Below are 14138 nucleotides of genomic sequence, written 5' to 3' on the forward strand. Positions count from 1 at the left end.
TTTTATTTTAATTAACTGCAAATGTCTTAATAAAAATCTCTCTTTTAGCGAAAGAAGAGTTTAAAGATATTGCAGTTGTATATAGACAAGTTTGATGCAGAGGGAAAATACACTTTGTTCAGGTATGCATCCTACGTACTGTAAAAATGCAGAAAAAAAACCTATCTTGGCGCAATTTAAGATGATAACTCAGTCAGAAATCATAAATAGTTGCAAGTAACTCACATTAATCATGTTAATTTCCTGATGACCGCAATTGATTTTTCTTGTTACTAAAATAGAAGACACTTTTGTGTACTCCAAAGATTAGGGATGAAATTCTGGCCTCCTTGAAGTCAGTGGCAAAACTCCCATTTATTTCAATAAGGCCAGGATTTCATTTAGATTTTTTCAACTAAATATAATGCAATATCCAGGAGATACCGTCTCTCTATTTTACTTTAAAGGTGTTTATTGAAGACAAGTAACCATGCTGGTGTGGAAGGCTATGTTATTCAAAATATCAAAAATCAGATTGATTTATCATTAAAGGTGAGAATACTATAAATTCCTACTTTAAAAATGCATTCAGTACCATTTTTGAAGAATGTATATAGTTTAGGCTCCACGTTATTTATATGTTATATATGAAAATATGATGTTAAAAGGAGATAAAAGTTGCAAAGTCAAGCACTCAAAAGTTAAGAAATGCCAGAATTAAAGTTGCCTCTGCAACCTTAATTTTGCCTCCTTAGGCTTATGCATTATGATACAGTCTATAATTACATAACTAGATACTATTATTTCCAGAGGTGAAGTCTGACTTTCTCTTTAATGTTGCTTCAAAGCAGGAGTGCACTAGAACTCTTCAAAGGAAAGGGTACTAGAATTTTTTAACATGAGCAAAATGTATTTTTTCCAGGTGCTGAACTGCTTCAGTTGAAATTAAAAAAAAATTTTTTTTAAAAATTGAGATAGATACCCAACATGGAACCATTTCAACCCAAATGGTTAAAGTTTGGCAAAATTATATGAGTATCTGAAAACAAGGTCTGATAATGGGAGGTGGTGGGCAATTCTAGCAGGTGATGCTACCACTACAACTGTAGTGTGCACACCAGCTTTCTAAAGATCACTCTTCTGGCCCTGTTTTAGGAAAACACTTCAGTATATGCTTAATCCCATTGACATTGTTGTCCTGAGTCAAGATGCCTTCCTGAATTGGGGCTTTGTTGGTAGATATCTTTCCAATTTTACTTGTGTGTGGTGTTAATATCCACCTGAATAATTAACCATTTCTCTCTGTCCTGTATACGTGCTGTGACATGATACTTTCATTTTAGCATCTCAGCAGTAGTAATATAATTTATGATTGAGATGACTGTTTCATTCCAAGCTATTTTGAAGGACTTCCCCTAAAATTACCTTTTGGACAGCAGTTTCTCGTGCTTAATCTCAAAAGTATGCTATTTTCCTTACTGGTATTGGGATGTCATCACATAGCACTTTATCCAAAGGACAGAGAAAAGATGCTCTTTTGGTTGAGGTACTAGACTGGGCTCAGGTGATCTGGGTTCAGTTCCTGACTGCCACAGACTTTTTGTGGTATCTTGTGCAAGTTGTTTAGGCCAAAGTTTCCAGTGAAGGAGCCTAAACTAGAAATGGCCTTATTTCCAAAGGTGCTGACAACCTGCAGTTACCATTTACTTCAATGGGATTTGTTGGTGCTCGGCACTTCTGAGATAGACACAAAGCTAATAGTGGCCTAAGTACAGATTTAGGAACCTACCTTTGGGCACCCAGGCTTGAAAACTTTTCTTTTGCTCTCTCTGCCTCTGTTTCCCATCTGTAAAATGGTGATAATACTTTCGTACCTTGCCTAGATATTGGGGGAAAAAGGTCATTAATGTTGTGAAGTACTTGGATTTTGCATTACTGGTGGGAGCCATATAAATATGGAAATATCCCTCCAATTGACTAATCCTACTGTTACATTATTCACTTACCTTAACAGGGTATGGGAAATTCTAGAAGGTCTGGTGGCCTCTCTTAGGGCCCCAGTGCCTGTAATTGCTACTATTATTCTTCTGGTGCATAACATTTAAAGTAAATGTGGTTTAACTATGCATGGCCAAACTCAGTGGCACACTTCCTTTCTTTTTTCAATTTTTTCTTTAAAAAAATCCAAATAAGGGTATTAATATCGAATTAACCTGAATTTATGAGTTAAAGTCTCTGCTACAAAAAAAAATGTCAAAGCTGTAATTTGCACATCACCTGTAAGGCTGCCATAATACACACACTAAAAATTGTATTAAATATAAGACAAAATACTTTGTTCAAGGGGCCAAGTTGATTTCATAGGAACTATAACTTTGAATTTCCTGATTTATGTATTTAAAATCTGTTATAACATTGCATGGATGTCTTTTTGTTTTTAATTTAAAGAGTTTCTGGGACTGGCCAGATATGCTCCCAGCCTTGTAGGAGATCTGGGTTTGATTCCTGGTCCTAGTCCCCAACCTAGTCTGTTAGGTTGTTGGGAGCTGTAAATCCTGCAATAGCAGCATACTTGAACCATGTGGTAGAGGGAGTGCCTAATATTGCTCAACACCAGCTTAGCCAGTTGATTTAAAGATCATATTAACAGACTCAAAGGATGGTGCTGTTATGTGGGTCTGGGAAGAGTAGAAGTGGGAAGAGAGCCTGATGGCTCAGATAAGAGTAGAATGGATAGCTTGGAGTGGGTGGGCTTTGGAGGATGTCTGGTATTGAGAAGTTTACTATAAATAATCAAAATTATATTAATCTATATACATCTTTTTCCATAATTTGATTTCCTTATTTTCAGAGACTGCCATATTGTTATACTAGATGATTATGCAAAGTATGAATTTAACTTTTTTCTTGGTTTTCTCAATGTTTGTATTATTTTTCAGAGCGCAAATGACAATAAGTGGTTTACTGGACCCCAGCTGGTTTCACTTCTAGATTTAGTGCTCTTGCTTCCTGAAGGGGCTGAAACAGATCTTCTCCAAAACTCAGATAGGTGAGATGTAATCAGAACTAGGATAGATCTAAACATGTTTTTTTTTCTTTTTTAATTAAAAAGAAAACTGCAACTCATCTAATTACAAAGAGTGATAAACAAGAAATAATTTAAAGATTGTCTATATTTTTATATGATAATGAAAAGTAAATGCAACTAAGCAAGTGGCTGCTGCATAATCAATGAGGAGAGTATCAGTTTATCATCTCAGAATTTTAGAAGCCAGAGATGGAAATGATTACTTAGATCAACTAATTCCTCCCTGTGATAGGGTGTACCCCCGGTGCCCTCCTGTGGTAGACCATGCCACAACAGATTTGCCTGCCTCAGTTTCACCTTGGAATCCATCCATGCAAAGGAATATTGGCTCTTTTAGTGGCAAATTCAAACCCTTTTGTTGATATAAAGAGTCACAGATCCCTCAGAATAAAACATTTCTTCTCATAATCCCAGAATAAAACAAGGTTATAATGTAGCAGCTCTTCAATCCCATTCAAAAGTCACCCTTCCCCAGTCACCTGAGAGTCATTAACTGTCTAGCTTAGTTCCTTTAACCCCTGTTCCAGGGCCCCACTCTCTAGGCCACCTACCTAAGAGTTCCAAGACCAGCTTTTCACCCATATATCTTCTCCAGTAGCCCCCAAGTCAGATATTCTGCAAGAGAGCTCCCTGCAGTGCTTTATGCTGCCAGGCCTCCTGACCTGTGAATCCTAACCCTGCTCAGGGGAACCTCCCTCTAGGAACAACCTTTTGTTCTTTGACGTCTCCACTTGAGTTTTCTGCTAAGGGCTTCCTGCAGCATTCCACTCCCCAGGCCTCCTGGCCTGAGAGTCCTAACCCTGCCCTACTCAGGGAACCCTCCCTCCCTCATCTTTGAGCCCAGCTTGCACTGTGATCATACTGGTTCTTGCTATTTTCCTATGGGCCACTGCACAAGTCTTCCTGCAACTCAGCTCTAGCCAGTCCTTCAACAGTTTTCCTGAGAACTCATCACCAGCAACTCACATTACTGTTCTCCAGGTTTCCTGTAGCTTTTTCCCTCAGGCAAATCTCTGCTGCTCCTGTCTTTCTTCTGTGCTTAAGCAGCTCTCACTTGCCCTTTCTGACTCTTTCAGTCTCCTCTCATGCAGCTCTGACTTGGCTCTTCCTTAGGGACTTCCCCCCTAGGGCCTAGCAGCCCTCTTTTAAACCTAATTGGGGTCAGCTGATTAGTCACAGGTGCACTGGTTTCTTCCCTCTTTAAAGGGCCAGTGTCACCCTATGATGCTCCCCTTTCGTTGGAGTGTAGTATCTCTGTAGAAAATGTCATGACTGTATTGAGTTGAAACTAAGAATAAGAGATTATTCACTAGTAACTGTTGTTCTTCAAGAGTCACCTATCCCTTCTATGAGATATGGTGCCCTGGCTGCAGAACTACCTGGAACTAAGCTCCTTCAGGGGGTGATGCCCAAGACAGCTTATCTGAGGGTGATGTCATTGCAGTGGTTCTCAACTAGGGGTAGGCAGAGGTCTTTCAGGGAGTACATCAAATCATTTAGATATTTGCCTAGTTTTACAAGCTACATAAAAAATAGTAGCAAAGTCGGTACAATCTAAAATTTCATAAAGACAAAGACTTGTTTATATAATGCTTTATATACTATACACTGAAATGCAAGTACAATATTTATATTCCAGTTCATTTATTTTATAATCATATGGTAAAAATGAGAAAATAAGGCAATTTTTCAATAATAGTGTGCTGAGACACTTGTATTTTTATGTCTGATTTTGTAAGCAAGTAATTTAAGTGAAGTGAAACTTGGGGTATGCAAGACAAATCAGAGTCCTGAAATAGGAACAGTAGTCTGGAAAGGTTGAGAGCCACTGCCTTACTGTATATAGGGAAGTGCATCGTCCCACAGTAGCCTCAATTTCTTTTCCCTAGCCACAGACATTATATAGAAATCTGAGGCAGAGGGGAAGTTGGGCAGGTAGTGTGAGGGCACAGAAATATTTCTTCAAGAACAAAAATAACCTCTTTTTCTTCGAGAGAGTCTCTGTGATTTCCCACTTATGGGAGACTAGCAAGGAGTGCTCCAGCAGGTGGAGGGTGGACAAAGAGTTCTTAGCTAAATATGTACTGGAGCACTGCTCTCTCGAACTGGCCATCAGAGTACAATGCTAAATTGAAGGAGTGGGCCTAGCAGAGAACTCTAGCTTTGCTTATCTACACCAGAGGAACCTGCCTTGAGGTATGCTACTGATGCTCTGGTGGCTCTTGCAGAATGAGTCTTTAAATCCGGAGTTACTGGTTTACATAACTGTATGAGAGTGTCTGTTTGGTACTGGGTTCTCTCTGGCATCTCTTCCCATATACTACAGATAACTTGTTGGGTTTTTCTAAAGGGTTTGGTCTTTTCCAGGTAAAAACTGAGTACCCTCTTTACATGTAGGTGGGTTTCCCATGTGTAGAAATGAGGTCTGAGGAAGAACACGGGGAGGGAAATATATTGAGATGGGTGGAAATCTGAGATCACCGTAAGCATGGAGGTGGTATGGGGCTTTATGGTGACTGTGTACTTATGGACTAGAGTATAAGGTGGCGTTTTCAAAGCAGTAAGCTCACTCACCCTCCTAGCAGATGTAATTGCTATTAGGAAGGCTGTTTTAATCAATAAGTATGTGAGAGGGACTTGCATAATGAGGGCCTGTCAGCTTTGTTGGGTCAAGATTTAGGTTCCATAAAGGCAGGGGCTCCCTAAATGGGGCATGTGGTAGTATGCAGAAACCCTGGAGTACCACCTGGTAGCTGGGATACCGCTGATCCCTCTGGCGAGCTTGGGCCAGCTGTGATGCTGTGACAGGCCACAAACCCCTGGGAGGTTTTGCACTTACATAGCCCTCCATATGCAGGGACCACACCCAGTTTAGTTCAATGAATGCTTTCCAGCCATTCACAGACCAACAATGGAGAAACTCCAGCTGGCTCCTCACCTCAGGACCACACCGTCTACCCTCATCAAAAAGTCTAACCAGTGGATATTATTATCCAGCCTGCCCTTCCCTCAAAGTGGAAGGAATATACACCAGCTTTTGTTACTGAACAGTTTGGCTAAACACTTCACTCAAAGACACACTGGCCAAGATAAAACATTAAACAAGTTTATTAACTACAGAAAAATAGATTAAATGGTTATAAGTGGCAAATGTAAAGAAATTAAAAAGAAGTTACCAAATGAATTAAACATAAGGTCACAGTTTAAGTTCTACACACGCATGCCTTGACTACAGTAGTACTTATGCCAGCAAAACTTTTGTCGCTCCGGGGTGTGAAAAAAACACCCCCATGAACGACATAAATTTTGCCGGCATAAGCACTTACATGAACAGCACTATGTCGGCAGGAGAGTGTGACCCACCGCATAGCTACAGCCACTCATTTAGTTGGTTTTATGATGTCAGTGGGAGGACTCTCTCCCATCAACATAACACAGCTACACACATGCTCTTACAGCAACACAGCTGTACCGATACAGCTGTGGCGCTGTAAGTTTTAAGTGTAGACTAGCCCTAACAAGCTCCTGAATTAGCAGTATCTCATCCTTGTTAGCTGGTACAAGCAGTTTCTTAAAGGCAGGCTGGGCAACCTTCTCTGTCTAGGACTCCCTTCGCCCCTTTGAAAGTCCTTTTGTCTTCTAGACGACCCTTCAGGTGTTCAGTTGAATGGAAGTGGAGCCAGGTGATGATGTCACGAGCCCCCTTTTATAGCCTGTTTCAGCTTGCTAGAACAGTCTATGCATGTGACATTGCAGTCGCTCCATTGGTCAAGCGACCCCATTGTGAATAGGCATCCTACAGTGAAGCCTTACTGTAAGCAATCCCAGCTAATGGAATCTTTCCTTGATGGGCCATTAGCACATTTGCCCACTTCATTGTTGTACCTGAAAAGCTGGTTTAAGTGGTTCCAACCTCACAACATGTTTTAGTAGCATTTACAACAATTTTTTATAACTTCACATACTATGGGAGCACATACAATCCAACAGAATATTAATGTTTAGCAGATCAAGACTTTTAAAATACCACCACACAAAGCATAATTTGTACAGAACATATCATAATTTTATGACATTGGTGAATATGGGGGTTTTGAGGTGTTGTTTTCAGACACAGGGTGTCATGGGGAACTCATGTACCATGCCCTTAAGAAATCTGGAGACCTTAAGGTGGAAGGTAGGGTTCTTCTTAATGTAATTGTGATGAGCAGATATTGCTGCCATATGGACCTTTAGGGGAGCTAAGCCTAAACTCTGAGATTTAAGGTTTAGAAAGTATTCTAGGACTGCATGGACCCCAGCTCAGAATGGAGCACTTCTTTACTAGTGACCCAGATAAACAAAATTGGAAGCTGTTTTTCTATAGCATGGTGGAGCCCTTCATGGATTGTAAGAGAATGGCTTGAACCCTCTGAGCAGAAACTGTTCATATTAGTCAGCAGGATGTCCTCCAGGCTACAAGGTGCTGTGGGATGTCTCCTCCCTTACTGTTGAGATAGGAGGTTTGGAGACAGAGGCAGCAAGTACAGTTGTTCTCTGGCCAGCTGCAGAGACCTGGCTGCCAGTGATGATAAGGCTACATTGGGATTATTAATAGGATGTAGGCTCTGTCCAATCTGATCTTCTTTATAATACTTGGTATCAGGGGAATGGGAGGGAAGACGTATAGAAGATGTGGGAACACATCTAAGAGAACTTTTGTCTTTGTGTGTACGTGGCATTTGGTGTTTTGTTTGTCCCAGAATATGTATTTGTGCTAGCCATCACTGATTTCAAGCAGCACTTGTGTTGATTCAGAAACTTCTTACTGAGCAAGTCTGTCTTCATGTTCTTCTTACCGAGAAGTTCTTTAAAGTGGACTTATACAGCTCCTCTGAAAGAGTCTCATCCCATTCCTCAGATATTCCTCAGGTTTTTGCAGATCTGAAGGTTCCAGTGCTGGTATAATTGCTGGTAAAGAAGCTTTCATCAACACCAGATGAGGAATAGATGCCTGTGAGGGCATCGGTGCTGAGGGACGGCACTGTGCTGGAACAGATACTGGTACTGAGGTCTGTACCAGAGTTGGTGTCTCAGCCACCCACAGGGCTTTCATGGAGTCCTGTACATAGGGACACATAGACTGCTAAAGATCCCTGAGACTCCCTGAGATCCTTCCATAACTTCTGGATCTAAGGTGAAGGAAGAGGACCGAGGTCTCAAGATTAAAGCAGAACATCTTCCAGGCTCATCTCTGAAGGGATCAAAGGTACCCCCAAGGTGATTCTGGATTGAGACTAGAGAAATTGGTATAGGCAATCAATCAGTAGAAAAGCATGCAGAAGGGTTGCCAATAGCCTCAACAGCTGATCCCCGCTCAGGCCTTCAAAGTGTTACTGGAGTCTGAGAAGTCCAAGATAGTCAGTGCTGAGACATTCAATTCCAGAGGAGTTTGGAGAAAAACTGTTTGCTTCAAGAGTGTTCGAGCCCTTATGCGAGCACAAAGGAGGAGGGAGATAGTGCTTCCTTTTTCTTTTGCATATGTCCTTCTTGTGGAGAGGTTTGCTTCCTCTTCTCCTTGTTTTTACTCTGTTCAATATCTGCATGGATTTAAAGTACTGACAGAGGCACTGGTCCCAGGGTATAGATTCAGAGTTAGTGCAGAGGGCAGTGGTACTGAATGAGGAATGGATACTAAGATGGTCTTTTACTGCATCATTACCACAGCTGTTGAGGCTCCTAAATAGGCAGTGCCAGTTTGGTCTTTGGTACTGCTCTTGATGTCGCTGGTGCCAGTTGTGCTAGGAATGGGATTTGCTCCCAGTATAAGATCAAGGGGACTGGGGTCTTGGGTCCATCGGGAAGGCAGGGCTGAGGCCAAAGCGGCAAAATATGTCTTGGGTCCTGTGTCAGAGGACCTTGGCATAGAGGCTGGTCTTGATACCCTCAGTGGGCATCTTGGAGTATCATTGTAAGCATGCTGATGATCCTCAAGTGTCTCTTTGTTTTAGTGGGAGGAAGGAAGGGTGTGGCAGACTTCACGTAGTTACTGTGGGTATGTCTACACTCCAAGGGAAGGTGTGATTCTAGCTTGTGTAGGCATACCTGTGCTAGCTATAATTGAGCTAGTTTGGGTAAGGATATTAGTGTAGATGCGAAAGTACAGTCTAGCAACCTGAGTATGTGTCAGGGTCCCTGCCAACCTTATACTCTACTTGATAGCTTGTACTGCCATACCTACGTTGCTATCGTTATGCATACTAGTTAAATTAAAAGTGAGCCATGCCCACTAGGTGGTGTATGTATAAAGGAGTGCATCTTTCCACCTTCACAACTGCATCAGTTCGTTTTCTGCATGTGTAGAGAACTACCAGAACTTGCCTTCATGTCCTCAGGTTAGATCTTTAGTCTATCTTACAATTTTCTTGTGGGTAGTTTTGTATAGGTTAGTTTTGGATAGTTTAAAGTAAATAGCCCCTCACCAAGACCACACAGAGCCCTGAGCTCCTTAAGACTTCCAGAAGTGTGACGTCTGTCCATCAGTTGTACCAAAGATCGATGCCCAGTGTCTGGTGCCTTCTATTTGTGAGAAACTCACTCAGGATATGGCTATACTGCAAGTGAAGGAGTGCTCAAAGCACAGATGCCATATCCCACAAGTGGGAATACCCAGAGGTTCTTGAAGAAAAACATTTAATAGTAAATAATGAAGACTATTGGGAAACAGCTGTGAAAGTCTCCACACTCTTATAGATAGGAAAAGATATCTCAGTATATCATTCTCACAAATTGAGGTCTTAAATCCTGCAGACAGCTAAGCACACGAGTAAAGATTGAACTTTTGGTCAGCAGTCTGGGACCTGCTGGGTAGTTGCAGTTAGATGGGGCAAATGTAGGTATTTCTTAATTTAAAAAAAACCAAAAAACTGCACACACAAATTGGAAGCAGTGCTGTTCCTTAGCTCCAAAAGCCAAAGTGTGCCCATTTATATTGTAAATATTTTCTGTTAAGTATTTTCTAAAGCTTTAATAAAACAAAAGCAAAGGGTGCATACAAAAGACACTCAGTTAAAAATAAAAATATTGTGCTGATTGGGTCATGTCAACTGAAAGATTAATAATGTATCTTAGAATGGTTTAAAGTGAATAGTGCAATCCCAAATGGATTTTAAATTATTGCAATGTACATTAAATTTACCTAGATACTATATGGCCCCATCACTTTAGTACCAGTGCCCCCTACGTATTTAAAAACAGAAATTACATCTTTCTTTCCACCTTGTAGAAGAAATTGATTAATTTATAGAGGTTTTTTGTTCTGTGTGACGAACTAATTGAGGGAAAGTGAAATTCAAGTTTGACAGTACTGAGCTCTGTGTTCATTCTTAACTCGTGCAAGCATGAGTCTGTAGTCTAGGTCCATTTCCTGTGAAAAGTTCCCTCACACAAACTCACAAGCCTTCCCCTATCAATTACTACTTGATGGAGGCCATGGTGTCGAAGAGATTGGGCCATCTCATAAAGGGCTTTGAATATCAAGACAGAGTCTTTGAATTAAACTCTAGTCAATGGGAAGTCATTAAAGAGAGTGGTGCACTAAGTTAACCTGTATTTCTAAACAGGTGGGCTACTGCATTTTATACCAGTTGGTGTTTTTTCAGGATGTGTGGCTATTAAAAAAAATTAAATTACTGTTAATCTTAATGTAAATCTTCACTCTAAGTGATGAATTGTATATTTCTATTTCATAGGATTATGGCCTCACTAAATCTACTCAGATATTTAGTCATTAAGGATAATGAATACGACAATCAAGTAAGTGATGATTGATTTAAAAAGCTATCTTTTCAGTTTAAAAACAATAGCTGGGCAAGTTTATGACAAAGTTAGTATTGTTGCAAAAATATTTCTTTATTCAATATGCCAGTGAGAACGTTTTTGTTAATGGTGTTCAGAGAATTTTGACATTTATACTGCTGAAAGTTAAATGCTTCCTCGCTGACATTTTTTCAGCAAGTTTAGTCTAGTGTTATTCTGCCACCACCAGAAATCCAGAACAGCATCTGTAATTCCAGATGATATTGCCATAAAATAAAATCTATATCTAGTATTCCAAAAGAATAAATATACTTTTACTTGTATATAGATACCTAAGACGGGCTAAATTCCCCCAACATTGTAAAGCTTTCTAGATGCAATATAAACAAGGTCCCATGTATTCTGGGTGCATGAAATTTGCCACAGAATCTGAGCTTTTGTTTTAAAAATGTGAGAGAGGGAAAGTGAGTTTCCTGCTCTTAAGTAAATTGTTTCCAACAAAGATAACCTTCCAAATGTTAACCAGAAATGTTGTCTACCTGAATGTGCAGAGACAGCACCTGAAGCAGTCAGGATAAGAGAGGTAACCCTAAACATCCTAAATCTAGGTATAATTCAAATAGCAACATTAATTATTTCACTGCTGATCATTTTAGCAGAAACCTTACAAGTATAGTGCTTATTCATTGTTGGAATTACTAGCAGGGAAGCTAGGATGGGGAAATAGGAGGCCAGGCCTTCTCCACCCCCACAAAAATATCAGGTCACTTCCAGCTTAGCCTGCAAGAAGGAATGAAAGAAGACACACTTTCCCCATGTGCTATAACCCACAACCTACATGCAAAAAGCTCAACCTTCCTCTTATCCAGCAGTTTAAGACTCCAGTTTTCTCTTAAATTTTGATAGTCTAGTTAGCATTAATACAGAAATAGCAAAAATAAAACAAGGATTGTATTATTTCCAGTAAAAGACTCCATTTATTTTACCTGCAGCTTGCTACAGACTTCAGCACTTGTTTATATAGGTTGGCTACATTTTGTTTCATAACAGTGTGTAGCATATGATGTATTTCTTTCTTAGTATGGCAGTGCTAACAGCCCAGTTTTGAGAATAATTTCAAGTCTATTTTATGAGGAACATAAATGCTGCTGTAGGAAAGCAAAAGAAGTTATGGTGATTCAACAGCTTAAACATGCAGGTCAGCATAAGGGATCCTAATCCTAAATCCCTTTCCTTCCTGGACCAACAGTTTGTGTTGTAAAAATAGTGAGGATAGAAATTGTGATCTAAGGCTTAGCATTTCACTTCCGCAGTAAAAACTGATTTCTAACATTTTTTCTTTTCCAACTTCAACAGACCGGTGTATGGACCGAACTTAACAAGATTGAGCAAAATTTCTTAAAGCCATTGCACACAGGACTTAATATGTCAAAAGCACATTATGAGGCAGAAATAAAGAGTAAAAAGGAAAATAGACGAGGTTGGTTGTGTCCATTACTATCATTTCTGTCCTTTAGATCTGAAAATTATGTGAGACAAGAGTGAGGGTTTATGAGCACTATGTAGGTTGTATTTTAGATAGAAGTATTTGAAATATGCTGGATTTGAAATGACAACACAACAACCCGGTAGATATCATATTTGTCATTAAGAACTACTTTCATAATCTTATAGGGGTCAAAAGCCAAATCTGTGGGCTTTGTTTTCATTACTGGGTCTTCATCAGTTTTTCATCCAATATGAACTATTTACTAATTAAAAGCCATTATTCAGAGTCAAGTGCGCATACATGTAAGCCTTATGGAAGCTAACAGAAAAATACATGTGATTCAGAGATTGTTCCAACCTGCGTTTCATGTCATGTAGACATTCAAAACTTGCTCTGGACTGCTACTTTTACTTAGTGTTCATACTTTAAAGTATTTTTTGAGCAGTAGAGGAGGTATGTGAACTACTAGATACAAACTTAAGTCCTGAAATATGACATTTTGGATTCTTTTTTGTCATTTTTTACACAGGGGAAGATTCTGTGCTGGGCCTCTCTAAGAGGCCCAGAGGAGTGGGAGCCAAGGTGGCTCTAAGCCACCTTTGTGCACTTCTGAGCTTGGGCTGCTCCATTGCCGCTGATACTATTTAGACAGCCTTGGCTGCTTATGGCCTGCAGTGCTGCCCAGAATCTCAGCAGTGCTATGTGTTGTGGTCCCCACCCCAGTATGCCCTGTAGCGGGGGGCTCATAATGGGCTCCTCTGAAGGCAACTTGTGGCTGTCATCCTTAGTTCCTACACCAGGGGAATTCTCCCTCCACTGAATCTGTGGCTTTTAAAAGCACCTTTTTGCCTCTCTGACCCTTTTACCTGGTATGAAGAAGCCAGAGTGGAAGTGAAGATCTCACCCATAATATCAGTCAGACAGTAAAATTAAACCATTACCAGGATTTAAGTAAGACTTCATTGTTCAGGTAAGTTACAAGTACTAAGTTTAAAAAAGCTATACCATTTTCCTTGGCTTCCAGAACTGCCCTTGCAGCCTTCAGAAGCAATTCATGCCAAGAACTAGGGATAGATAAAATGTGGAGAAGCTAGCCGCCTTTGCTTAAACAATAAAGTTAATATATAAGTGCTGGATAAATTAAATCCCATTGGACGTCTCTGACCATCTTTTTACATGTGTAACTATCCATTGTGCAAAGAAAGTTTGTTATATAAAAAATGGATGACAGAATTATGTTGTGGGAATTCTTGCATTTTTCCATTTTATGTGACTTGCAACTTCATAAAAGTGTCCTGTACTGCAATAAAATAGACCTGTTGCTGCAACTATTTTATTGTAGTACAAGATTTATCTTTTCAAATCCATCTAGTAATAGTTCTTATGCAACACTTATTATAAAGGACAGCCCAATAGCTTAGTAATGCAGTGACCTGCTATATGGAAAACTAAAGCTATAGGAGCCACCTCAGATCTACCTTCTGCTAGAATTCAGCACCGTTTTTAACTCTCGACCGATCACTAAGTACATTCATTTAACAGTTTAGAATTTATAACTGTAATAGAATGAAGATGTTAATTTAAAAATTAGATGGAACACGATGCTGCTCTCTAATATGTTCTTTTCTTCTGCAGAGTCTCACAATTCTAAAACAGTTTGTTCTGTAACAGTTGGTGGGGAAAAGATGCCTAATATGACCACTGAAATGCAGCTTCAGGTGAGGTCATACCTTTTTCCAAAGTTATGCAAATTCATTTAGACAGATTTTTTTTTTTTTTTTTGGG

The 14138-nt window shown here is 39.9% G+C and overlaps 1 protein-coding gene across 2 annotated transcripts in view; it reads left to right on the top strand.

Moving 5' to 3' along the window:
* GLMN (glomulin, FKBP associated protein) overlaps positions 1–14138 on the top strand; it is a 36313-nt gene that overhangs the window by 16915 nt on the left and 5260 nt on the right. For both annotated transcript variants that reach the window (XM_067538480.1, XM_067538479.1), the window contains exons 13-18: positions 49–122; positions 447–531; positions 2919–3028; positions 10798–10861; positions 12221–12344; positions 13989–14071. In XM_067538480.1, the coding sequence (XP_067394581.1) occupies positions 49–122; positions 447–531; positions 2919–3028; positions 10798–10861; positions 12221–12344; positions 13989–14071 (540 nt within the window). The remainder of the gene's footprint in view (positions 1–48; positions 123–446; positions 532–2918; positions 3029–10797; positions 10862–12220; positions 12345–13988; positions 14072–14138) is intronic.

This window comes from Emydura macquarii, unplaced genomic scaffold (genome assembly GCF_026122565.2).
Source record: "Emydura macquarii macquarii isolate MOO-44397 ecotype Brisbane River unplaced genomic scaffold, CSIRO-AGI_Emac_v2 contig_480, whole genome shotgun sequence".
In the NCBI taxonomy this organism is placed as follows: Eukaryota; Metazoa; Chordata; order Testudines; family Chelidae; genus Emydura; species Emydura macquarii.